The sequence below is a fragment of the Amblyomma mixtum genome, chromosome 1 (assembly GCF_055824585.1).
Source record: "Amblyomma mixtum isolate Tamu chromosome 1, ASM5582458v1, whole genome shotgun sequence".
Lineage (NCBI taxonomy): Eukaryota > Metazoa > Arthropoda > Arachnida > Ixodida > Ixodidae > Amblyomma > Amblyomma mixtum.
Window position 1 is genome coordinate 190,063,165 of NC_143012.1, and position 27,199 is coordinate 190,090,363.

The following is a 27,199-nucleotide window of genomic DNA, read 5'->3' on the forward strand; positions in this document are numbered from 1 at the left end:
TTCAGGTTTGCGGCTTGGAGCGATGGGCCAGTACAGAGAGAAGGTGATGATGTAAAGCGGCATGGGAGGACGCTCACCTCGGCACCAGTGGCGACGAGAAAACGGAGGCCCGAGTAGTGGTCGCGAATTAAGAATAAGCGGCTGGTCTCTGGGCTGACACCACTATAACACTGTCAGCCACTTCGCGTTCAAGGCCTCCTTGGCTTCATCTTTTGATTCATTCAGGACATAGATGATAAACTTGAACATCGACTTGCGTTTTCGAGGCTGTCAATCTTCTGCGCAAAGTGAAACAAAGTTTCCTGTACTTGGCTAATTCTATCTTCAACTTTTTTTCAATCTGTTGTCCAATGCAGCCAGCGAATCTAGCTTAGCGTCTAGGGCTGCGAGTGATTCAGTAGCAGTTTTGTTTTCATTTCTAACATCACGGGCAAGTAATAATACCGGGTGTTTTTTTTAGAAGGTCCAAAATTTTTAAACAAAGGTAAATTCCTTTAGATTTATTTTAACCCTGGGGCTATACTGAGGGCTACGGCGGACACCAGGTAAGAGGCAAACTACTTTCATTAGTTCGCTGATTAACTGAATACGTTAATTAACTTTTATAATTTTTATTTTAGGGGATATGTTGTATTAGCAGAATTGGAGATCGTCTTCCAAACAGTCCAGCCAAGAAAAAAGATTTTCATGAAAAACTTTTTTGCGCGCGTAACGAAGCCAGAAAAAGTCATCCTGGTAGGCAGCTTCACACTGTAACACAGCGTCTGTGAGCGCCTGGGACGTAGCTCGCTCCGCCTTGCACTTTGGGTCAATGCGTTTTTGTTCCAGCGCGGCATTCCGTGAGGCCGCGGAGCGAAGCGAGATAAGCAGCGATAGCGCAGGCCGCCAGTCCGGGACGCGTGACGCAAAGCGCAGGGCGGAGTGAACTACGTCAGAGGCGCTCCCGCCGCTGCATTATGGTGTGAAGATGCCTACCAGGGTGACTTTTTCGCGCCTGGTAACGTGCGTGAAAAATTTTTAATTAAAATTGTTTTTTCTCGGTTCGACTGTTTAGAGGACGATCTCCAATTCTGCGAATACAACATATCCCCTAAAACAAAAATTATAAAAGTTCATTAACATATTTAGTTAATCAGCGAACTAATTAAAGCAGTTTTACTCTTGCCTGGAGCCCGCCGTAGCCTCCAGTATAGCCCCAGTGCTAAAAGAAATCTAAAGCAATTGACCTTTTTAAAAATTTTGGACCTAAGAAAAACACCCGGTATATGCTTAAGTGGGACAATGAAGCCACAAGAGAGCGAACACACTGGCCATGGGCACGGCAGCACCAGAAGGAACATATTGTTTTTGTGATAGCTTTACCGAAATGTTTTCCTACCTGAACCGAACAGATGAAATGGCTCGTCAGCGTCATTTCGCTCGCGGTTCCACCGTGCCTAATGCTGATGACTGGAGCGTGACTCGATTTCAAACAGCGTTATGTGGATGTCGCAGCAGCTGCCGAAGTTATTCCGAGGGCCGTGAACAGCGGTGAATTGGTTCCATGGAGGGGGGGGGGGGTTGTAACGCTTTTATTAAAACAGCCTTTACGTTAGGCGTTTAATAGTTCCTGCGCCAAGGTGACGAGGGCGCGCTGGACTTTCAGATCCAGGGAGGCAAGCCAGATGAGCCGCGATGAGGGTGAGGGGAAAGGAAAGGCGGAGACTGGAAGGCTGAGTGGCACTGTGTAAGGCAGTGTTCTATGTTACATATGAGTGTGGACAGTTTGGGCAATGAGGTGTGGAAGTGTACCGGTACAGATAAAGTTTCGATGGTGTGTGTAAGAGATTAAGCAGCATTCGCCGAAGAATGCGACCTTCATGGTTTGATAAGGACGGGTGTGGCGGTGATAAATCAGCTGAGTTCGACTTTTGCTGCATGTAGTATTCGTCGACAGTGAGTTTGTAAGCCCTGAGCTCCTGCTCCGTCGGTGGGCTCGTCCATGGGATCCCCTGTGCCCGGTGTATAGTAAATATCGCAGGCAAGCTGGTGAGCCAGCTCATTGCCGGGAATGCCCACGTGACCAGGGATCCACCGAAGGGTTACCGTTCATGGCCTCAATGCTGTGAGGATGGCATCTAAGGCTGATCGATTAGGGAAGGGCTCTTTCGTTGAAGGTACGCAGTGCTGCCTGCGAGTCTGTATAGCGAACGTATGCAGGGACGGGGGTAGGGTGGCAAAGTGTGTGGTGGTATCGGCGATCCCGTGTATTTCTAAGGTGAGAGTGGAGGGTGGGGAGGTGTTTGGACCGGTTGTGTGAGTGCCGGTTGTAGAGAAGCAAGGGTAGAGGAAGAAGGCTGCTGTGGAGCCCGGTCTGCGTGTGTGTGTGGGGATATTTTGCTTGTAATGGGTGCGAGGCGGAGGTTAGGGGGGAGGGGTAAATCGGAGACTGCGGTGAGTCCGGGAAAGGGACGGGTGCGTAGGGAGTCTGGGATAGTATCCACCGTCCCGCTGGTGAGCTGGACAGGCGGATGATTCGTCTCTCCCGGTGCATGTTAAGGACGGCTTTAATGGGGTAAAATGACTGTTTTGTACAGGGTGCCTGTAGAAGCTTGAACGGGGAGTCCTAGTGTATGATCATGGATTATATTATCATGGAAATCCCCTGGATGCGACAAATATCCAACCATTTGATCTAATGTCCATCCTATGCTAGAGGTACCTATGCTTTTCTGATCACCTATAGAACATCTCCGGTGCATTCCGTGCACTAATTGAGATGTCTGAAAAAAGTAAGCAATATCCAGCACTAGGCATTCTTAGGATGTTCAAAGGACTGCTGTATTGAGGTGTATATTGCCACTGCCCCACTCATAACAACGGGAATGTTTTTCGAGGACACATTTTACGTAACGTGGCCTTGAACATTTCTCACGAGGTAAGATAACCTGCAGGACTTAGGCTTAACGGCACCCCCCCCTCCACCTAAAAAAGGCAAACCAAAAAGCACCAAAAAGTTCAATGTATGTCTGTTGCAGTATAGTTGATTTGCAAAAACTGAAAATAGAAGTTAAATTCGGCCCCTGGGGAAAGCCAGGTGACACATTTAACTTTGACGAGCGCTCACAACTGTAAACAAATTTTTTCGTTTCGTTCAAGTTGGCCTTTGCCTACTTGGAACTCTTCGAACAGGAAGAACTCTTGAAACCGGAAACATAGAGTGGAAGAAACGAAATCCAAAGCACTTACAATGCATTTTTATAGTCTGGTTTAGAGTATGCAATGATCTGTGCACTTTGAAAAATATGAGTTGAGCAGAAATTAGATAAAATATACTTTCGATATAACAGCACATTTAGCATACTTAATCTCCAATTACTCTTCTACCGGCGCTCTAGTAAGTTTTGGAACAAAAGTACTGGGAAATAAGCGGGTGATTAGATAAGCCTCTCATCTGCTTGCTAGAGACGTTCCCACTGACTAAAAATGAGCTTTTTTTAGGTTTCTCCGCATATATCTCTAGACAAGTTATGAGAATGCTGTAATTACTGAGTTGCGTTTTCTTTGACAGAAATATTATAGGCCTATATTTATGCAAGTAAGTGGCTGTGGGTGTTTCAAGTGCAGAGATGGCGAATGTATTGATTGCCGATATCACGCTCTAAAGAATACTCTACAGAAGAAAACTGACGTCCAACTATCTGCTTCTGTGTATGGTCAATGAGATTCAGCTGGCGGCTCTTACCGTCAAAAGCCCAGTTATTCCTGAATTGGAGAGTGTAGTACAGTATAAGAATTTCAGAATGCGGTAAGGAAGCTTTCGTACGGAAATATTTCAAATGAAAGATGAATTTGGTTGCGATGCGTTAGGATGCATTTTACTTGGAGTTTTTCACTTGACCAAAATATTGAGAGCTCAACCCGCACATATGCTAGAGGAGTTATTAACAATAAACAATAATTAGGCAAATAAAAAAAACTAATAGGCGATAAGTGAGCTGTCCAGGGAAAATTTGTGACGTTGGACTTTCATTCGCCTTTCCATGACCCCGTACATCACGCACATTTCTTTGCATCCACGTTTTCTGCGCACTTAGACTTCTTGATACGTCTTTACACCTGATTCTCTAGCAGTCGGTCTTTTAGTCCATGTCTGATCCCCAGTATCTATAGACACTCGTTGCTGGAGGTGGTTCGCAAAACCACTTTTAACACAAGAGAGGCATCAGGCGCAAGCGTGCCGCTCTGTTATCTCCGTTCCTCTTCGCAGCTTACTTTCTCATACCCTCCACCTTCCAATGTAGACACCAGCCGAGTTGTTCCCGTGGCAACCACCGTCCCGTTGCGGATTCCTCCGTCCGTTTAGATCATCGTCCCTTCAAGGTAGCCACCCTCTCGGACCTTTCATGGACATGGATTTCCTCCTCTCCATTTTGCCACCTGCCCCCTCCGCTGCTAGCGGAGGCTTCAGAGGACGACGGACACTTTTTTTCCGACGTAGTGGTTCTCATACCACCTGCATTCTTGTGGACAAGGAGACCTTCAGACCTGAACCTTGGTTCGCATCAATATGTACGACATTCCTGGACAAAAACTTGAAAATTGAAGAATTGTAAGATACCTTTATGGAAATATTGCAAGGAATGGTCCATACTTCTAATATGTAGCAAAATCTTTTTTTAACGTGTTTCCATCGATCGCATCGAACAACTAAGAGTGTCTTAAAAAAAACAATGGGGAACGCTTTTTACAACAGCAAAAATGTAAGACTGCCGCCGATTCATCTCCAGATATACTGACTGTTATAGTGAAATCTTATGTTATATGAAAAAATTTTGTTCATAAACGATTTTCCGTTTAAAAATTTTTCTGTCCATAATTGTTGAGTATGGGTGTCCTGGTGGAAACGCGGTTGAGGAGAGAATAACTCTGATCATCTGCGACCCAAATAATGTGCCGCATTCTAAAACATCGAAAACTAATGCTCACAACTACAAAAAAAAAGAAGGGCGCCGTCAGCCGCTGCGAATGCTTGTCGATTCGTCAGAAGGAGAGGAAGACGAAGATGAGAAGCAGGGCGAAGAGCGACGCGACCAGGCCTCTTCTTATGGTCGTGCTTGCAGCTACCGCGGCTGGCCCCCGTGGTACGGCGTTCGCCGACTGTCGTCCAGAGTACAAACAGCTGCCTGGTGGCGTGACGCACACCGCCTGCAAGCCACCGAATCCCAACTGCGTCCCCCTCGCCTCGGGTCTCAGTGATTCGGACAAAGTCGAGGTGCTTAAGGCCCACAACGACTACCGCTCCCAGTTGGCTCAGGGGAAGCTCTCCGGATTTCAACCGGCGACAAACATGTTCCGCTTGGTAAGCGTGCGGAACAATGATGCCTTTCTGGTGTGTATGGTGGCCAGCGCAAGATGTAGATGTTAGGGTTAGAGGACGTTGCGGTTAAACAACCAAGAACAAGCCTTGCGTGTTTGTGCCGGAAAATATACCGCTGTAAATACGCAGATAATTTGTGCCATTATAGGACCTGTTGACGAGAAAGCCCTATCAAGCGGATCCTCCTAGCTTTAGTAAACAGTACAGAGGTAACTCCATACGGTTCGAATCAAAACATCTTCGCAGCGCCGAATAAGTTATTTTTCAAAGTACCTCCAGCTTCTACTAATATACCTCCAGGATTCTGAAGGTGACTTTATATGGTTCGAGTAGAGAGGAGTGGACGGCTGCGATATAACACACAATGGTCAGCCTTCCTTTTTTTTGCGGTTCGCTGCGTGCGGGCGTGGGCGGTTGCCTAAAAATAGGTGCGCCTGGCGAGGAAATACACCAAACAGAAACAGGCCGCTCGACAAGTGAATTGAAGCGTTTACGCATCTCTCAATGTCATGTGTTCGGTCGCTTGCATCGTTCGTGACCCCGAGTGAGCGGCGGAGTCCTGAGCAAAAGTGTGCTGAAAAAGCCGGTTGTAGAAAAGATTTTAACTGGTTACCCGATCAATCGGAGGGCCAAGGAGATGAAGGCTGGGAGCGCTCTCCAAAACAGCCCCAGCAAAAACAGCCCCAGCAAACCAAAACAGCAAGAGACAGCATCCTGTGCATTTATAAATGTGCATAATGATATGGAATTTTATCATTTGTGGTTCTGGGAAATAGACCGACTTAAACGCCCACCGCAAGAAGGAAAAATATTAGTGGATTTAGACAGGTACTGATATAGGTCATAGGCTGTTCAAAAAGATTTTGGTGTTAATTGTTCATAACTGAGCCTAAGTTTAACGAAGAGGAACGGGTGTCACGGTTTTAAGGTTACAGTCGTTGATTCGTTAAAGCTGTAAGCAACCTTTGCTGCAACTGCAGCATTCCAAAGAATTTACCTGCCATTGTTTATATACCGAGGCTAACATAACCGGCATTTACTGCGGCGCCGATATTCGGTACGAAACCCTCTAAACCGTGCCGAGAATACCCACCAGGTGGCATAATGCACCTAGGCCAACCGAAAAATTGAGGTGCACTTCTCTAGTTACGTGCGGAAATGCGAAAGCTTTGTGCGATCCGCCGTCTGCGCAATCTGCCGGGCCAGAGCCGTACATTGCGAGGGGGGGGGGGGGCGAAGGGTTCAGTGGGTCCCGCTTGATGGCACTGCTACTGCATGTTATGCGCAGAGGAAATTTACCGGGAACGGAGAAAATTTATTACCTGCTTGATTGCGACATCTGTAAATAACATGGTCTAAAATACTGATGTAGCTCTCAGTGAATGTCACGAAGATAGGTTTTTAAGAACTGTGCATTCACTAGACGCGACTTTATAAGCTTCATGTTCCAAAATCTCGTGGCGGAGTGGCAAAGTCCCCATCTCGCTCGCCGGCGGCCCGGGTTTGCTTCCCCCCTGGACTCCCCATTTTCTTATTATTTGCATACCAAGCAAGTGCGGACAATTTACGGACAGCCTCTGCCTATATAACTTTCGTCCACTGCACACTTTCGGATAACTTCCGTCCAGGCCACTGATCAGCCAAGATAGGCTTTCGCCTGATTAATACTGGCATTTGAGTGAGTTGGTAGAACATTAAAAAAAGCGCGTTAGATGACGGCCATAGAAAGAACAGACACCAAAGGCGCTGTGGTGGTTCATATATTGGTCAAACTGGCCAATGCTTGGATGTACGCTTTCAGGAGCATATGCTGTCTCTGAAAAAAGCACCTTCTTCAAATCCAGCGAAAATGCCGTGGGTGTGAGAGTTTTCTTTGCCCAAGCACAATTTTTTTTTGTAGTGGATGGCCTGGCATAATTTGTACCACCTGGGGATCAGTGCAAGTTAAAGATTCACAGGTGGTAGAGCTTAATCTGGAACCCTCCACTATGGTACCTCTTCCTTCCTTTCTTCTTTCACTCCCTCCTATCTCCCTTTCCTTACTGCGTGGTTCAAGTGTCCACTAAGATGCGAGACACACTGTGCCATTTCCTTTCCTCAAAAACTAAAAATCCTAATCATATTCCGAGGGAACTGTCGGAGGCCTATCATATGTGTGAAAATGAGCACAAGTGAGTAAGTGATCCATCAGTTCGAACCTGAGAACATGAGCGCGCGCTTGGTAGCGGACGCGCTTCACATGGGCGCTGTGAACTTCCGCCTTTATTTGCCCAATTGCCCTTCACAGCACCTAAATTTCTACCTCCGGCATTCGTGAACATCCAAGGGACCTTTACGACGACTCCTTTGTCCGTGAGTACCCTCTATTTTGCACAAGCACCTTACGAAGATCTCCGAGGTGGATTCGCTGCACTAAGCCTAACCCCCTCGGCGGCGCACGGCGGAGCGGCGTTCCACGTCACCGCCGTCTATGCGGCGCACGGCAGAGCGGCGTTCCACGTCAACGCATCATATGGCTGACGCCGCTGCCTTCCCATCCAGCCACATCGGATCGTGCTCGCTGTCCACGTTAACGGAGGGAGTCCACGAAATTGTCGACATGGAAACCCAGGATGCCACGCCCGGAATTTTCACTGCCGAAACAACGGAGGGGAGCTTACCGCACGGGACGCCTCAGGAGGACACGTACTTCGAATCGTATTCCAACTCGACGACACTGGACATGACTGATGCTTACCCGAAGGCTACGCCATGGTTCAGGATGATGGACGCACGCAAAAATCGATTCAAACCTGTAACGGAGGCAGAAGCACACACACCTGCGGAAAGATCACGACCCGCACGCCCCATCAAATTGCCGAGGCTGCCGCACGATGACTACAAGGTGGTAATACGTCTACGTGGAGGGGTGACGCTGCATAACTCCGGTAGGTCACTTCTTGCTGTTTTGCAATTCAAGCTCAGCGGCCAATTAACCCACGAGGCCAGGGTCAGGATCCAGCCGGAGCCAAACATCGCTATTCTGAGCACCGCGGATCCGGACCTCACTGAACAGATATGCAACATCCAGGCAATCAATCTAGGAGGAAAACAATATACAATGAACGCTTATGCAGCCTCACCAGACAACTCATGTAAAGGCATCATTACCGGCGCCTTACCGATACCATCAGAAGAGGAACTACTGAACTGCACGGAAACATATCCCCAACAAATAAACATCATTCAAGCAAGGCCTTTCGGCAAAAAGGGGGCATACCTATATACATTTCAAGGCAAAGTAGTACCACGGTTTGTCTACCTCAGCGGCATAGAATACAGGTGCTAACCATTCCGACCAGTGATGCAGGTTTGCGGGTGCTGCCTGAAAACAGGACCCCGTGCTGACACTTGCCCCACACCCGCAGGAGAAAAGGTGCTACAATTCCGATGGACGCAATCCTCCACCAGGACATGTCGATTGTAAAAAGTACTGCATCGTCTGCGACACATCCAACCACTCCACCATAGACACGAACTGCCCGGCAAGACAGAAGGACTACACCAAAAGAGGGGAAAAGACAAGCAAAGCTGATGAAGCCGTAAACCGACGCCATCTTTTTGGAGACATTGCTGCACAGCGCACTCCTCTAGATGTGCAGAACCAACGGACTAAGCAGAAGCAAAAGACGGCGCAGAAGAACAAAACTGAGCACGAGCACAAGACTGAACATCGGCCCAGGAATGAGCATCGGCCAAAATTGAACCAAACCCAAGTCGACCGGCCGGGAGAACCGCAAGGATATAGCAGCAGCACGACACTACCCACGAAAGGGAATCAGAAAAAGGATCCAAACAAGGCACTCACAGTCCATCCAAAGAAACCTTGGAACCGAAACACAGAATGGCCACCCCTCGCACCACTGAGGAAGCAAAACCCAGTGGCCACCACGGCTGCCCAGACACCTTTGGAGCAGACCTTGGAGACCGAGAGCCCAGAACCATCAGACAAACAAGATCGGAAAAACCACACGGAAAAGCACACAGTGGACTCTGTGAACGCCGGACATAAGAATTTGGAACGCAATTTCGCACAACTTCAACCTCTTCGGGAGCCCAGTGGTACCAAGATTGACGCCACTGAGCCACAGGCCTGTACATCGAAAGCCAGTGATTGCGCAGCCCACATCCACGAGACCCAGGAGACGCAGTCACTCCGGAAAGCTACACCCGAGAAAGGAGCCGGCCCTGTTGAAAAGGGTGAGTTGTCCGTCCAAGCAGCCTCCACTCCTACCTCTTATCCAACCACTGACCCCCCACTCCCATTACACCTCAAGAGGCGGTAAGCCAGTACATAAGTTCCGTTGAATTTCGCTCAGAAATTACTAGCATAATCAACACTATAGCTGCTCAACAACTCGGAGCGATGCAGCAACAGCTCATACTAGCCCAGGCACAGTTGATACAGACCATGACTGACAGACTAGAAGCTACAATTAACACACGCTTGGAAAAACATGAAGCCGGCATCAACAAGCTTTTCGAACTTGTACCTCATCAAGAATTGCCTCACAAGCAGCGCACCGTTCAGCCCGCTGCCTGTCCTCATCCACTCTCTCCAGACAAGCAACATGGCGCAGAACAATATCACGCGAAAAGGTCGGCGGCGACGTCTATCTACTACACCAACAGAAACAATTATAATGCAATGGAACTATCGCAGCATACGCTGAAAACAAACACAACTAGCCGCATACATCGCAAGCTCCCCAAATCCCCCCATCTCATTGCCCTGCAAGAGACGGAAACAAATCGCATTCATATCCGCGGTTATCACACGGGAGCCCTTACCCCACGTACGGCAATCCTGACACTCGCATCCATGCCGGTGCTAGACCGCACACCGACAAACACGCCCGACAGCAAGGGCACTCAATATACCGCAATAGAGCTCAGTTCACCGGGACACACATATAGCCTCACGATTCTTAACATATACAGCATAAAGATAAAGGCAGAGTTATTCCGGGCATCCTGGGCTCCTTTCGCTCGTCAAAGCTCCTTGTGGTGGGCGATTTTAATGCACGCCACACGAACTGGAGATACACCTCGGATACCCCGAAAGGTAACCTCATTTCTAAAGCAATGGCTGATTACAACCTTAGCCTGATCACAACCTCACGGTACCCACTCGCATTGGCACAAGTGTCACCCGCGACACCACACCCGGTCTCACATGGACCACACCGAACATAATCGTTAAGTCTCACACGGTGCTCCAAGACAGCCTTGGAAGTGACCACTTTCCGGTCTCCACTATTATTGCTTATGATTCCAAGATTTTCAACCCTCGTCGCAGCTTCTCAATGACGGGGACAAATTGCGCTCATACTTGGTAGCTGATTCTACAGAACCCCGTACTGTCACTGACTGGACAGACCGTCTGGTGAACGCCATCCAGGCGAACAGCAAAAGCATTAAAAATACCCCTAAGGCACAGCAGGTTCATCCTAATGTGGCTCATCTATTGGAGGCCCGACAGGGACTTCTCAAGCGCTGGTGCCAACAGCGACACAATGGCAAATTGAGACTGTGCATAGCCGCTCTCACTCGCGAGGCAGAAGAATACGCGAACACGCTAGCCCGCACAAACTGGGCAACCTTTTGTAACAATCTCAAGGGTACATTAAGCACAAAACGCACGTGGTCTCTCCTACGCGCTCTCTTAGATCCAACAACCACGAATCTCAGACACAAGTAAGCCATGATCATATCCTCATGACATTAGCCACCACGGGATGCGGCACTCGCATATGGGAATATATTCGGGCCTTACTTCAGGGACGCACGGCAGAACTACACCTAGGGGATATTGCCTCCCAGCCTTTGCCCCTGCCTAACCGGGGAACCCCACAAGGGGCGGTTATATCGTCTTTACTTCTTAACGTTGCCCTAGCGCCACTGGCAAAGGCTCTTGCTGCTATCCCAGGGCTCCAGATGATATAACCCTCTGGACAACGGGAGGATCCCTTGAAACAGCCCAGGATATCAGGCAATCCGCAATAGACATCACCACCACTGATTTAGCAAACACACGTCTCCGTTGCTCTCCAAATAAATCGGAACTCCTGCAGCTGAAGCCCCTCCCCAGTGACCCGCAGATTGAACTGCGCATGTACGGGAATCCAGTACCCATTGTGCCTCAGGTAAAGATTCTCGGCCTTCTCATTAGCAACACACTCGATGCAACCGCCACCCTTCAGCTCTTGCAAAGACAGACCAAACAGATCGCTGCACTTATCAGGCGGTTGGCAGCACGCAATCATGGGCTGTCTGAACGCGAGACCCTCAATATGACAAATGCACTAATCATTAGCGGCATTATATACCACCTCCCATACCACATGCTCACTCAGCGGCAAACACAACAGGCAGACATCCTAATATGCACGGCTGTCACCTCCGCCCTACGTCTTCCGCGGACGGTTAGCACGAAACGTCTCCTGGCCACTGGTACCCACAATACAGTGATCGAATTAATAGAGGCTCAACGCACCAACCAATCAGTACGCCTGAGTCGCGCAGAAACAGGACAACGCCTACTGCGACAGCTACGTCTCAATCCGCCCATTCCCATCCCAACAAGTCCTACACCTTACATGATTTCTCTGCGCACTCAGGATCACAAATATCACAAGCGCTAGTCTCCATCAGGGTAGGCGGCAGGCACGAGCGAGCTATTACACGAAAACATACAGCAACCGCTCCGATATCCTTTATGTCGACGCGGCAGAAAATTCGAAACCAGGAAAATTCGAAACCAGGTGGAAGGAGCCGCCATCGCACTTGCTGTACCTAAAGGGCGTGGCGACGACGGCAACACATCGTATCCTTGCCACAGTCACCTCTCTCGACCGAACGGTTACTCTATCGTGGGTCCCTGGGCATGCCTCGATCCCCGGTAATGAGCGCCTTCATGCGCTGGCCCGAGAACTCTCCTCCCGGACCCCTGATGATCAGGCACCCAACCCTGCGAAAGAGACCCCATCGGCCCTCACTACATATCATCAAATCACAACATTCTACAAACTCACCCGCATGACACTGCCACCACCCCACAGTACCTTGTCGCCCTCATCCAGCGCCACATGGCGACAGTTACAGACAGGCTGTTTTATTTCCCCCCACCGTATCTCATGCTTTCACCCCACCTTTCGTCCTTATTGTACCAACTTTGGCGTGCCCAGATCCACACTTTTCCACTACCTTCGGGAATGTCGTTCCCCAAAGGCAGAACCCCAAATCCCACTCACTCTTTCTGTGAGGCTGCTTTACGGACCGCTCAGCCCGCCGGCCAGAAATGGCTGGGCTTTGCGTGAAGCACAAGCCCGTGAACTCCTGGACCAGTAGGGGACCACCCTGGAAGATTTTTTTTTTGTGTAATAAAGTTGTTTCCATCCTTCCATCCATCACTTCTGCATCAAAGGGAGTTTTCATATATAGACGCGCCTATTGATTTCTTCTGTTTTGTTGTTTTGTTAGCATGTATTTATTCAGTGTTTTGTGAATAAATGATCAGTTGTGAGCCAGCGCTTGTGGTGCCAGTTCTTTGTGCGTCCTTCGTCTTTTGCGCTGTTTTCTTGTAGCGTGAGCTACACTAGCCGAGGTTGAGCAGTTTCGCGTGGCTCGTGGAGAGCCGCGCTGCGCATGCGCCAGAAGCAATTGATGTCACTACACGCAGCTGGCGTGCCTCGCCGCGCGCGCTCGCCTTCCTTTCCTTAAAATGATCGGAGTGTAAAACGTTGTCAACGCCAATGAACTCAATGAACACCGATGGTCTGTGGCTACAGCGCCGCGTTTATGGCACAACCTTGTCAATGCCTGCAGCCCACTTCTCTTTCTCATCACCCCCGGTACCTATAAGCAGGATTCAGGCGTCCACTGACCCAGGGAACCATTATGCGCACTTCGTTTTCTTAAAATGATAGGAGTGTAAAACGTTGTTAACGCCAACGCCAATGAACACAACGAACACCTACGCCCTATGGCTTCAGCGCCGCGTTTCTGGCACAACGTTGTCAATGCAAACGCATGAAGCGCACACCTGTCTCTACCGCCACTCAGCTAAAAACACGGTTGAGGTGTCCACAGTTCCAAGAGGGCAGTTATGCGCATTACCTCTGGTTCAGGTGTCCACGGAGATGTGGACACCTCGCCCTCACCTCACGCTACGTATATCCTGCCATAGCAGAGTTAAGCCACTGACAATTTTTTTTCCCAGGAAGTAAAAGTGTGAGTACTGCGCTGGTTGGATTGAACCCACATGCCCAAAATTCTTATTGTTGTCTTTTCGGGTATGGGCGTCCCTTCTATGTAGACGTTGAGTTTTAGGTCCTCGTTGGTTGGGACGGTCCGGTTTTGCTTGCCTCTCCAGACTCTCAGCAGTTCCGATTTCTCGGTCGAGCATGAGAGTCCTCTTTCTGCGAGGTATTGCTCTACACAAGAGGCCGCTTGCTGTAGCCTTTCTTCCTTCTCTCCGAGACAGCCCGTGTTTGTCCAGACTGTTATATCGTCAGCATACATTGCATGCCTGATGCCTTCGATGTTCTCTAGTTTTCGAGCTAGGCCTATCATAGCTATGTTGAAGAGTAGGGGTGAGATAACTGACCCTTGGGGTGTTCCTTTGTTTGGAGTGCGAATTTTTTCCGATCGAAGGTCTCCTATGCCGATGGTGGCAGTTCTATCGGACAGGAAGGCTTTGACGAAGCCGTGTATTCTGCGTCCGCAATCCAGGTTGTCTAGGCCCGTAAGGATCGCTTCGTGGCTGACGTTATCGAATGCCCCCTTGATGTCCAGGGCCATTATGACATTTTCTCCCGTCCGAGGTACGTTTCACAGGACATCTTGTATTTGGAGGAGAACGTCCTGCGTCGAGAGCTTCGCTCTGAAGCCGAACATGGTATGTGGTACACAGTCGTTGTCTTCCATATAATTTTGCTACTGAAAGCAACAACGCTACAAGTCGCACGCATGATCACCCGCATCACCAACAGGCGACATGGCATGCGTGAAGAAGACGCACTAAAACTAGTCAGAAGCCTAGTAGTTAGTCGAATCACGTACAGCCTACCCTACCAGTGCCTCAACAAAAATGAAATACGACAAGCGGATGCCCTGCTACGCAAAGCGTATAAGACAGCGCTCCGACTACCACGCAACACGTCTACAGAAAAACTCATGGCCCTGGGATTACACAACACCTTTGAGGAGCTACGAGAGGCGCAGCTTGAGTCGCAAAAACTCAGGCTGTTGCAAACAACGACAGGAAGAGCGCTCCTGCAGAGGCTCGGATACCGCGAGCAGATGCGAGAAATGTCGAGGACGGCAACGATCCCCGACGAGCTTCGCAAGACCCTCAAGGTAGCGCCAATACCAAAAAACATGGATCCCAACCTCCATCGAGGCAGAAGAGAAGCGAGGGCCGAATTCATCGAGAAAACATACGCTCCTCAAGCCACGACCGTGTATACAGACGCGTCTTGGAGAGGAGGAGATACCAATATCGCTGTAGCGGCGGTGGTCGATTCGTCTTTACGCGAAATGACCAGCGCGTCTCTCCGAGGCTGCACAGCTGCAGAGTCCGAGGAAGTAGCCGTTGCTCTAGCGGTGGCGGAGGGCTATAGAACCGGGCGGTCACTAACAATACTTACGGACTCTCAAACAGCCTGCCGAAATTACATGAATGGCAGGATAGGTCGTCACGCGCTCCGTATACTCCTCGCAGCGAGTGACAGAATTAAAAACCGGGAAGAACAAAACGACAAGATCCGACACAAAATTTTGTGGGTACCGGGGCACACGGGGGTGGCAGGGAACCGAGAGGCCGACAGGATAGCTCGAGGATACATTACTTTCCGAGCTTCCGACGAGACCGCGGAACTCGCGCCAGCACCCAGGGAATACTCGGCCATACTACAAAACTATAGAGGCAGAAGAATGCGATATCCCCCACCGCACAAATCTCTCAGCAGAGAGGAAGCTGTCACTTGGAGACAATTACAAACAGGCTCTTTCGCAAACCTACATATACTAAACAAAATGCACCCTACGATATACACGAACAAATCTCCCTGGTGCGACGAAAAACCTACACTATACCACATCACATGGGCCTGCCAAAACATAGACGTGGTCCCCAAAATACAAAACCCCAGTGCGGAGCCGTGGGAGACTCTGCTGTCCAGCGACCGCCGCGAAGACCAACAAGGTCTGGTACAGCGAGCTCAACGGGCGGCAGTGGCCACGGAGCCCTGGACTGAGGGCAACTGACCACTGATTAGAGGCGGACGACTTCGACAGAGAAGGCTCCTGGGGGTAGAACCAAGACGTCTCTGAAGATGCCCCCAAACCGCAGGAAAAACCATTAGTGTAAATAAAGTTTTCCCTTCCTTCCCAGGAAGTACAAAGCCGATACTGCTTGGGTGGTAAATTGGTTTTCTGAGGTAAGGAAATGGCGCAGTATCTGTCTCACGTATATTGGCGGACACCTGAACCGCGCCGCAAAAGAAGGGAGGAAGGTAGGAGTGAAAGAAGAAAGAGAGAAAGAGGTGCCGTGGTGGAGGTCTCCGGAATAATTGCTACCACCTGGGGATCTTTAACGTGCACTGACATCGCACAGCACACGGGCGCCTCTTGCGTTTAGCCTCCATCGAAACGCGGCCGCCGCGGTCGGGTTCGAACCAGGTTACTCCGGCTCGGTAGACGAGCGCCTTTCCACTAAGCCACCGCGGCGGGTTCTGCTTGGGTTCCCTGCCAACCACTTCCCAACCACTTCAATCAATGCGGTCATGCTGCAAAAGCGTAAAATAAAGTGCACGTGAAATTACAGAAGCGAAACGAGCTCTCTGTGGGCCGTGGGCAGCGAGGAGAAGGAAACTACAATGACCTTGCCAGTTCTTTCGAGGAATGGAATAGCGCTGCTGGCCGAGCGAAGAGCAGGGTGTTCGGGCAGTCGCACCACCAAATTTCGGTGCAGAGGCGAGCGCCAGCTTCATATCACGCTTTGAAGCTGTCAAAATGGGCAGATAAATGCTCCATGCATGCCCTGTTTTAGACGGGTTACGTTTTCTGCATGTTTTGTGCGTTGCTCGGCAGAGAAGCCTAAGAGCGACTATTTGCGTGCTAGAACCGGTACGGAAGCGTCGAGCGGCGCTGCGTCCCGGCGTACAGTCTTTGTCAAAAGTTTAGACCTCCAAACTTTTGACAAAGGCTGTACTTAGCGCAAAATGCCCAGTGAGAATTACTGAGGGCGCATTATATTAATCTGAGGGGAAGTTTTACTTAGTACGTACCAGATGTCAAATGCATAGCTTTCTACTCGAGCGTCGAAAAGAAACGTTTCCCCCTTCGTCACGTTCATTGCTCCGTTAGAAACGCCTTCATTATAGCGAGGTTCGATGTGCATGCTATTGGTCGTCATCTCCAGCCTTGCCGGAACTGTCGTAAAAGGTGATTTATTCTGCAGACGTACAGAAGTGGCACTTTAATGCACAGCCATTCAACTTGTACTTGACACTTTTCTTCTTCGCCCAGGCAGCTTTTTGAAAAATTGTGGATTGCTTTTGGATTGCTGCGTAGTAGCATAAGAGATTGTATGAAACACTCAGCGTGAAATTACGCGGTATTTTGAAAGGCATCACCTTGGAGATTCACAGCAATATTTTTTTACGAAATGAAATGGAAGGATATATTGACTGAGCTTGTTTCGGTATTATTTCATGAATTAAAAGTCTCATAGAAGAGAATGCGGGCTTTAATTTTCGGAGATGGTCCTGAAATCGGCACTCCGCAGTAGCACACGCCTCGAGCATCAACAGCTTGCAGTCCAGTACAGTTTCACGAAAAGAAAATAGATATTTTAGTTGAATTACGACCGCTGGCTCACGAAGAGGGCCTAAGATTTTTAGGAAATAGGCGGAGGGTAGTATGAAGGGAGGCGCGTGAAACTTTATTACACGTGATGTTGCCGAAATTTGAGCGTCATTTCGTATAATTAAAAACTTCGAACTGGGCGAGTAATCGAGATACCAGTGGCTTTTTAAAGGATATTGTCACGTTGTAGTGACGGCAGTCCAGCGGTCAGGAAGACACCAACAAGACTTGTCTTTATTTGGGCTGACTTGCGCCCGCAAAACAACTGAGTCACTCGCCGGCGGCGTAGCAACAAACGTGCTCGTCATTCGTCGAACTACGAATGCCCGCTGCTCGCGGCATCGTTCAATTTAATGCCGGCAAGGAAACTTCGAGATAACAGGCCGAGATCATTTAGAGTAATCTGGAAACACGTAGTTGTAGCTCTTCATGACTGCGATTTTTATTTTTTCAAGGTACCTACAGCGCCTTGAGAGGCATTATTGTAGGGGGGGGGGTAAGTACATTAACAGTAAAATTCAATACAACACAAGAGAACAAAACAGGAAGAAAAGTTACACAAAAATGTTAAGAACTTCCAAAAAGATATAGCATTCTGATTGCACCCGACACGCAGAACCAACACTGACAACAGCATAATCAGATTATTGCATGGTTAATTGCGGCCTGGAAATTCTCGCTCTCAAACACTTCATTAGGCAGCAGGTTCCAGTCACTTATTGTGTTGGGAAAAAATGAATATTTAAATGTTTAGTTTAGTTTAGTTTATGTTAGTTTAGTTTAGTTTAGTTTATGGGGTTTAACGTCCCAAAGCGACTAAGGCTATGAGAGACGCCCTTACCCTCTAATACCCTCTAATTTTCATGGTATTGTCTCTTCAACTCGAAACGTAGTGAGGTTGCCTTAAATAGAGGCTTTTATTAATTCCTGTTTTATTATTGTAAATGTCGTACAAAAACTTTATTCTAAAAACTTTTCTTCGGTGGGATAATAACTTCCAACCAAGAGCTTCCCGAAGTTCAGAACTTCTAACCTTGAAATTATAATTCCCAGTTACGAACCTTGCTGCCCGCTTCTGAACTCGTTCTAGCTTGTCTTTTAAAATATTTGTGAACGGGTCCCAACATACGCATCCATATTCGAGAACTGGCCTGACATTCGTAACGTACAATGTTTCTTTTAGGCGTGGAGTTGTATGTTTAAAGTTTCTTTTAAAAAGGTTGAGAAAGCGGGAAGCTTTGGCAGTTATTGCGTCGACGTGTGCGGTCCAATCCAACTTCGCTGTAAATGTGATACCGAGATACTTTGCTCGGTCCTCTGTCTGTACAACAGATTGATTTAGATTATAGTTGCCCCATATATTCTTTTTTTTGTTTGTGAACAACATGAGGTAACATTTACTGGTGTTGAGAGTCATCTTCCATTTGTCACACCACGCACATACCTTGTTAAGGTCAGACTGCAACAGAATGGTATCATTTGCGCACGTGACAGAACGGTAAACAACACAGTCATCGGCGTACAGTCTAACACGGGAGCACAGATCACTCGGCAAATCATTTACAAAAACAAGAAACAACAAAGGCCCAAGTGCCGAGCCTTGCGGCACACCCGATAAAACCTCAACAGACTGCGAAGTGACACCGTTTATAAGTACCCGTTGTTGCCGTGCATACAAATAATCTTGAATCCATCCAAGAAGCCTAGAAGGTATACCTAAATATGATAACTTTATTAAGAGCAGAGAATGCGAAACCACGTCAAAAGCCTTGCGGAAATCAAGAAAAACTGCGTCTATTTGAACACCCCTATCTATACCTTCCGCGACATCATGGATGAACTCAATGAGCTGAGTTGTACACGATAGGCCCGAAAGGAAACCATGTTGAGCGGTAGTGAAGAAATCATTATCATTAAGGTGCTTCATAAGACCAGAATATATTATATGCTCCAGTGTTTTACAAGAAACCGAGGTGAGGGACACCGGTCTGTAATTATATATTTGCGCGATCCCCATCTTTATGTATTGGCGTTACATTCGCAAGTTTCCAACCATTTGGGAGTTTTTTTATAATCCAGGGACTTATTGAATATTGTAACCAAAAATGGAGCTATTTCTATTGCACATAGCTTCAAAATATGATTTGATATATCGTCAGGGCCATGAGCAGAATGGGAATTTAGATTAGACAGCAGCGCCATCACACCCGTCTCAGTTATCATTACATCTTCCATTTCCGGCAAGTGTGTGATATTTTGCGTGACTAGATTGAGATCTGCTTGATCACTGACAAATACTGAGTGAAAATACGCGTTAAAAATTTCAGCTTTACTCAAGTCGTCTGCTACAACGCTGTTATTGTGCACCAAAGACGGAATTCCAATGTTACCTTTTTTAGTATTTTTAATATGCTTCCACACTTGTTTTGGATTAACTCTTATCTTTTCCGATAAAGACGATAGGTAAAGACGCTTAGCACTTTTCAGTTCTGTCTTAAGCGAACACGTCAATAACTTCAGTTTTGTGAATAAGGAGGGGCTCTTAGTTTTACGATATTTCTTATACAGTGTGGCCTTTCTTTTAATGGATCTACGCGATTCTCTTGAAATCCAAGGTTTGTGAGCGCGTAGTTTCCCTGATACAGTCTTAGAAGGAACGTACGCTGTAATCAAATAGAGAAGCTTGTCCTTAAATGCGATCCACAAACCATCCACGTCGCACGTTTCGCTATAACTGAGAAACAAAGGGAAGTAAGTAATTTACTAAAGCATTCTTTACAGCATCGTAGTTCCCTCTGTCGTACAGAAATATTTTTCTTGAACGCCCTTTTTGAAATTCGGGTTTCTTGCAAAAAACAGTGGCGGCAACAGCTTCATGGTTGCTTATTCCCGGTGCCACTGTAACAGATTCAACTGTACCATTTTGATTACTAAAAAGCAAATCTAAGACATTTGCACCAGTTGTGCATAGGCGAGTCGGAAAATCCACAAATTGCAAGAGCCCATAGTTCCGGATCATCTCATAAAAGGCTGAGTGTAGCGCTGATCTACTTTGTTCGACAGGAAGTCGGTTGTTCCATACGACATCAGACATGTTAAAATCGCCTCCCAGAATAATCATATCTGATCATAAGCTTGACAGTGATCTTGATACACTGTGAAATATTTCCGGGTTGTTTGAACTAGGTGGCCTGTAGAATGATGCGACGGCAGGGCTCTCCCCATTAGACAAAATTATTTTGCACCACACAGATTCTGCACCATCATGAACACAGCTGATTGGTACACTTTGGATGTCGTCGCGTACAAGAATGAACACTCCACCGCCATGCCCGTCTTGATCCTTTCGATGTGCTATATAACACGAGGGAAAAACTTCAGAGCTTGTTATATTGTGGTCAAGCCAAGACTCAGTTCCGATAACAACATGAGCCTGTGTCACTGCTACTAAACTGGCAAAATCAGCAGTCTTGTTCCTAGCACTCCGACAATTCACGATAAGAAAAGATAGCTGGCTCATAGAGTGCTTATTATGACGCGGAGGGGTACATGATTGCTATTGCACAAATTCACGAACAGAATCACTAGCGCTGTCAAAAATGTATGCTTTCCCATCAATTATTAGTTTATCGTACTTTAACGCATACTTAGCGTTCAGACCTCGGGCATACGCACTTAACCTGCTCCTTGACTGACGCACACTGGGGGAGTAGTCTTCACTCACTGAGTAACAGGTGTCCTTAAATTTAGATGCAAAAAGAAAGAACCCGCTGTTTGTCCTTAAACAAGTTGAATTTAACCCTTTCAGCCGTGAATTTTTTTTGCTAGTTCGGGAATTTTTCTAAAGTGTTATTTTGCTTCACTGCCACCCAAGGAACACACTAAAACAAAAAATTTCTCTAGGACTCCCTTGGTTTTAAAGATGGCGTCGTGTCCTATATATAGGACACCGGGGCTTAGTGGTTGCAAGAACAAAAAAAAGCAAAGTTTGACGTTACTCTTGATTTCAAGACTTTCACAAGAATTTAAATATTGAGAACAAACATGGTGGTTGCCTTGAGGTGCAGCTAATACTGGATGTTGATTAATCCACGTGAAAAGTTTTGAAACAGGTGGAATGAGTTCAGTGGATGAACCTTGATAAACGAGGAAGTCGTAGAAAATCCCCAAGGCGCCGCACCGCATGAAAACTTGCACTTCCCACGTATTTGGTTTCCCTTTTATTTATTGTTTTATGTCTCGCTGTCCTTTGAACGGAATGATTTGCTCATCGCTGGAAAGATGCTCCTCCAAAGAGAGGTTCAGGCATCTTTCACGAAATGTGTCCAAATCTGTCCTGACCTTCCAGAAAGGATCATTGCTGGTGTGGTCTTGTTACAAAGCTTGCACGCGCATTGCGCGTGCCGTGCTCCCATGGAACACAAACGGACGCTCGGGATAGAAAGAGCGTTTATTCATCCCGATCAGCCAGCTTACGTAGCGTGACCGGGCGAGGGTAAGGGGAGGAAGGGACGAGGGAAAGCGTGAGGAGCATGCGCTTGGCGTTCGCCGTAGTGAGGCATAGCGTTCGCTGTAGTGAAGGCGTAGCGTTCGCCGTAGTGAAGGCATAGCGTTCGCCGTAGTGAAGGCATAGCGTTCGCCGTAGTGAAGGCATAGCGTTCGCCGTAGTGAAGGCATAGCGTTCGCCGTAGTGAAGGCATAGCGTTCGCCGTAGTGAAGGCATAGCGTTCGCCGTAGCGAAGGCAGAACGTTCACAACAGGTCTCCGTTCACGTCTACAATGTGCAAGCAGATTCTAGCCGTGGCTAGCGAAAGACACCCATCGATAAATGCTGTGAAATCAGCTTTCTGATTTCTTCTTCGTCATCTCCACGGATTTTCCTACTTGATAAATAGAATACATCCTTGTTTCCTCGGCAAGAACAGCAAAAACACTCTTCGGCACGTACCGAGAAAAATACGCATACGGGGTCGGTAGACCATCAATATTATTCTCATTCTCGTCACCAGATTATTGAGGGTGATACGTGGCTGCTGGCTTATTGAAAGCTCTCCTCCACCACGACCTGTCCTCCGGTGTTGCTTTGTCAACTTCATCACCGCTGGAGGCAGCCGAGAGCTCAAATCCACGTCCTCCTCAGCGTCTTCAACCTCCGACACGTAACCATTCTTCAGTGCAGCAAACATGACATCTGGATCCTCGAGACGCAAATGTCTTAATTGAGGCCGCTTTGCCGTTGAGTAAGGTCACAGTTTTTGCCTCTGCAATAAAACAAAAACAAAAATTAGACATTACCAAAAAAAATGTTCCGCACTTGCATGCAACACGAGCCGGTGGTTTATAACCACTGAAGCCTGGTGTCCTATATATAGGACACACATATTGCGGCGTGCAGTGACAAATGTACTAACCGCACAGAAAACGTGCTGCAACTGTTAAGGCCTTTAGTTTCTTTGAAACAACCTGCAAAATTCTAATCGCGAACACGCTCTTAGGTATGGAGTAAAAAAATGGCAAAATAGCACTTACATTTGCAGCCGCCGTTCCCATATTCTGCCATTTTGTTTGTTTACTCTCGGCGCTACGATGAGGAAGACGAAGGAGAAAGTGATGTCTGTGCTTATAGGGATGCCTTGGGAGTGGGCTCAGTTCTTGTTTCAGATTATTGGGCTTTTGGGCTCTATTGGGCATTTTAATCATGACTTATAGCCGTTTTGCTTCGTGTCCTTTTTATAGGACACCAGGGCCGAAAGGGTTAACAATGATTGGTCTCTTTTTGGTTTCAGCATACCTGCCTATTCTATGTGCTCTCTCAATTGCAGCGGGATCAATTTTAACACCCAGTTTTTCGTCGCAGATTGATATGACCTTAGCCTCCGAATCATTCCATGATTCTTTGTCCGTATCTAAAGCACCAAAAAAGAGCAAGTTATTTCTATGGGACCGGTTTTCCATGTCATCTTGTTTTGCTAGCACCGCATTTACAGCACTTGTCAGCTGGCTATGTTGGGATTTCAACTCATCCTTTTCAGCGTTGGCTGGCTGTTCAAGCAGGCCTTCAATTTTTGAAGATAACGTTCCGATTTTGGTTTCAATTATTTCCTGGTTTTCTCGCAGAGCTTCCAATTCCTTAAGAATATTTTCTTGAATTTCCAGAATTCGTGGTAGGCACTTCACGGCAGCAACAAGTTCACTACTCGTGTATTGGGGGGTCGGGCCTGGATTTAGCTCCACGTCACCACAGAGCAGCAGTAGCAAGAAGAAAAATGCAGTGTTTCTCAACAGTACGAAGCGGCGTCTACCATGATGTCTAACTACGTGAGAATCATGCATACAGCGAAACAACATGTGGGGCGTTACCGGCAAAAAATAAAAACTGAGTTTTGCAGAACGTAGACCAACCTGCGTCAGCAGAAGTAAACGTGTGAATCGCAGCATCGACATTTCGCCGGTTCCACGCCCCGATGTCGCTGTGACGCCAGCCGGTCTTTGTAGTCGCCAGTCCTCCACACCCACCGACAAGGCAGCACAATGTTCGTGGCAAGCAGCGTCGAATCCGTCAGAACCGTCCGTGGGGCAAAATTCGCAGCCGTAGTGATGAAAGCCACTTTTCTTCAGGAATGAAGCGTCCAGGCAGCCACTGTCATGCCTTGTTAACAGGAAGGCCTGCGTCAGCAGAAGTAAACGTGTGAATCGCAGCACCGACATTTCGCCGGTTCCACGCTCCGATGTTGCTGTGACACCAGCCGGTCTTTGTAGTCGCCAGTCCACGTATCAATTGAGAATAGTCCAGTTGCTTCTCGCGTCACGAACAAAAATGATAACGACAATTTCCTGCGGCCTTCCGCGAACGAACGGACACTACAATGATACGTGGCAATATCGTCTCATAAATCTGGTAATTTGCGCCTTATTGTGTAAGTTTCAAGACTAACAAAAACACTTTTGTAGCACCAGCTTCAGAGTGGAGGGGGCTCATCAGCATCTTTTTTATATCTGCCGTGTCATTTATATTATAGAAATGGGACGACGAGCTCGCTGAAGTCGCCCAGGCGTTCAGCGACCTATGCGACGACAGCAAACACGACGATAGTCAGGAGCGGATCACGTGTAAGTTTCCACAGACTACCGATCGTTAACTCTGGGCACTAATCTCAAACCGCTTTGTTTATTTGGTATTTTTGTTCACTTTTGAACAATCAGTTTGGTGATCTCCGCCCATACGCTACGTAGTACATGCATACGCTCGTGAAAACAGTGCCTGCTTTTCATTGTCCTTTCATTTATCTTCACTACACATTAAACAAAATCCCATTTCTCTAAAGTACGCCTAGAGTAGCAATGCAACTGCCATCAACAGCGTCATCGTTAATAATAAAATGTTTGAATTTTGTGAACGTGAAGCATAGCAAAATTGAGATTTTGAAAATTTAAGAAAACGAGCAATTACAGAGAGCACTGCTTGCGCAGAACTTCCAGCTGTTTAATCTCTAACCAGCAGCTGCCAAATCAGGCATGCTACAGGCGTCAGCGGCGTCTCGTTCGCTCTATTTGCTCGAGCTTTGCTACTTTAAAAAGTTATTTATTATCAGTTCAAGATAACTTCTTATGGAAATTCGAGCCAAATGTTCCATTCCGTTCTCTTGCCTATACAGCCAAGTTTGACAAGGTCGGTCAGAACCTTGCTTTCAATTATGACTCGACTGACACACGCACTGTGGACGGTGCCGGACGCGTCAAAGACTGGTTCGACGAGTACAAGGACTTCCTTCCTAAAAATGTCGACCCATTTCAATTCGCCGGAGGCCCAAATGTCTTGCATTTCACGCAGGTACGTGATTTCCACATTGCATTGGAACAAGGTAATTATTGCTACTAACAGCGTAAAAAGCAGAATAACTCAGTTTTGGAGGTGAGGGGTAGTTTTTGTCTATATTTCGACGCTGAGGGCGGTCATGCTTTGCCTTTGAAAGTTGTCTGACTTTCCTTGTTGCCTGGCTCGAACCACTGAACTCCTCTGAATGCAACTCGCATGCATTCATATCACTGCGTCACGGATTATTTATAACTTACTTTTGCGTGTTGAAATATTCAGTTCGTTAAAAATGTAGAGCTTGTTGGGGAAGATATTCTATGTGTACCTCAGATGAAGGCAATGGTACCCTGACAAAATGGTTAGGTCAACAGCACCAGGTGCTGTTGATCTAACCATTCCGTTCGCGAACGCTTTGTTTCCAGCATTTCCATTCGCTTATTTATTGCGCGAAGAAAATGCGACTAGATTTTATCCGGCTTTCGTACCTGTAGCAGTCATAAACGCAGTTTTGTTTTCTTGATTTTCAGGTAACGTGGGCTGAAACACGCTACGTGGGTTGCGGTTACACGCATTACAAGCTTACAACGGACCCTCAGCCGCAGTTCCCTTTCAAGAAGCTGTTCGCGTGCAACTACGCGCCTAGGTACGTTGTTTAGAATCTGTTGCAGAGAAATCAATATGCTCAAATTTCTGTAATGCAACTGCTGTTGTTCACAACTTTCGGCGCCTAAGGTTCTTGCAAATTACACACGAGAAATCGTTTTATTGAGCTCTCAGTGGTGTAAAGCAGTTATAAAGGTGAGCCAGTCACAGAAGGTGTAAAACAGTAGTAAAGGTGAGTAGTCACAGTGTTAGTGCATTAACCACAGCACCGACGCGTTGGTGTCATGGTGTCACAGACCGAAACACATATTCAAAAAGCTCCTTCGAGCTTACGTTGTTGAAATTATTGAATTACAGACCCAGGGACTACGCCAGTGTTCAACGCCTCCAAGGCAAAAATAATTCAGGTTTCAAGGAGCACTGTTATACTTAAATGTCCGCAAACCAGAATGTGAGCTTTTTCCAAGACTAACAGGGGCAAATGAAGCTCTCACTGGAGTGGTCAGATCTGAAGTAAACGAAACGGGTGCTGTGGCAGCTAACCTGACGGGTAGGAAAGCTCTGTGTCCGCTTTTTTCACTGTGCCGTCCGATGCGCTTTGTGCGAATGTCCTTCTGCTTGTGTTCTTGCATACTGTTTACGATAAGATTGTCACAATAAGAGTAGAGTAACTAGCCCCGGCCGATGTTCTATTGGTGTCGAAGAGGTACCAGAATAACTACATAATTAACATTCTTTACTAAAGCGGCCTTTTAAACTACTTTACTCGCCAGCTGTACAGCTGAAACCAAGAAACGGAGTTCTCTGGCGGTTTTTTTTTTCAACTTCGAGCGAGTCATTTATAGCCGTATAACGTATGCGGCTTGGTGTGAATTATCAGTCACCAACTTTTATTTTGGCCTCACGATTCACTCAATATGCTTATAGGGATACTGTTCCGTGGAAATACATGAATTTTCTCTTTTCCGATCTAGTTCCATCACCGCCCAAAGCTGGAGGCACAGAGGAAAAATGAGCTTGTACGATTATTTCTAAAATTAGGTGATTTTAAGCCCGTGTCAACTGCTTGTCTGCATATAGTAACGTTCGGATAAGCACAAAAATTACCTTCCAGAATCGAGAGTCAAGAGCACACGTAGTGACGAGATGCTTTATAGGGACAACTTTGTGCGCCGCTGCCAGCAGTTGATTTAGGAGGGCCAGTTGGTTTATGACATATATGTTATTTATAACATATTTTGTCAGTTGTACGTGGCGCTGCCAGTTATTTATATATTATGGCCGCATATATATATACACTGTTATTTGTATGTGGCACTGCCCGGATACCCACTTTTGGCTTCGAGGCTGTTACAAGCTATTTGAGAGCATCTGCGAAGTTCAATATTTTCGAAGCTATCTAGAAAGGCAGGAATGTGTTTCACTGAACCGAAATTTTTTAATCCATGGAGAAAAATGTTTCACTTGGTAATAAATTTCGTGGGGCCAGGAACCCTTTTTAAGTTTTTTTT

At 47.2% G+C, this 27,199-nt stretch overlaps 1 protein-coding gene across 1 annotated transcript in view; it reads left to right on the forward strand.

Annotated features, from left to right (window-relative positions):
* Positions 1 to 5,044: 5,044 nt before the first annotated feature.
* The window catches only part of LOC149370306 (venom allergen 5-like), a 33,003-nt gene continuing 10,848 nt past the window's right edge, over positions 5,045 to 27,199 (forward strand). The window contains exons 1-4 of the mRNA XM_089577493.1: positions 5,045 to 5,341; positions 24,289 to 24,379; positions 24,925 to 25,100; positions 25,613 to 25,728. Coding sequence (XP_089433619.1) covers positions 5,045 to 5,341; positions 24,289 to 24,379; positions 24,925 to 25,100; positions 25,613 to 25,728 — 680 coding nt within the window. The remainder of the gene's footprint in view (positions 5,342 to 24,288; positions 24,380 to 24,924; positions 25,101 to 25,612; positions 25,729 to 27,199) is intronic.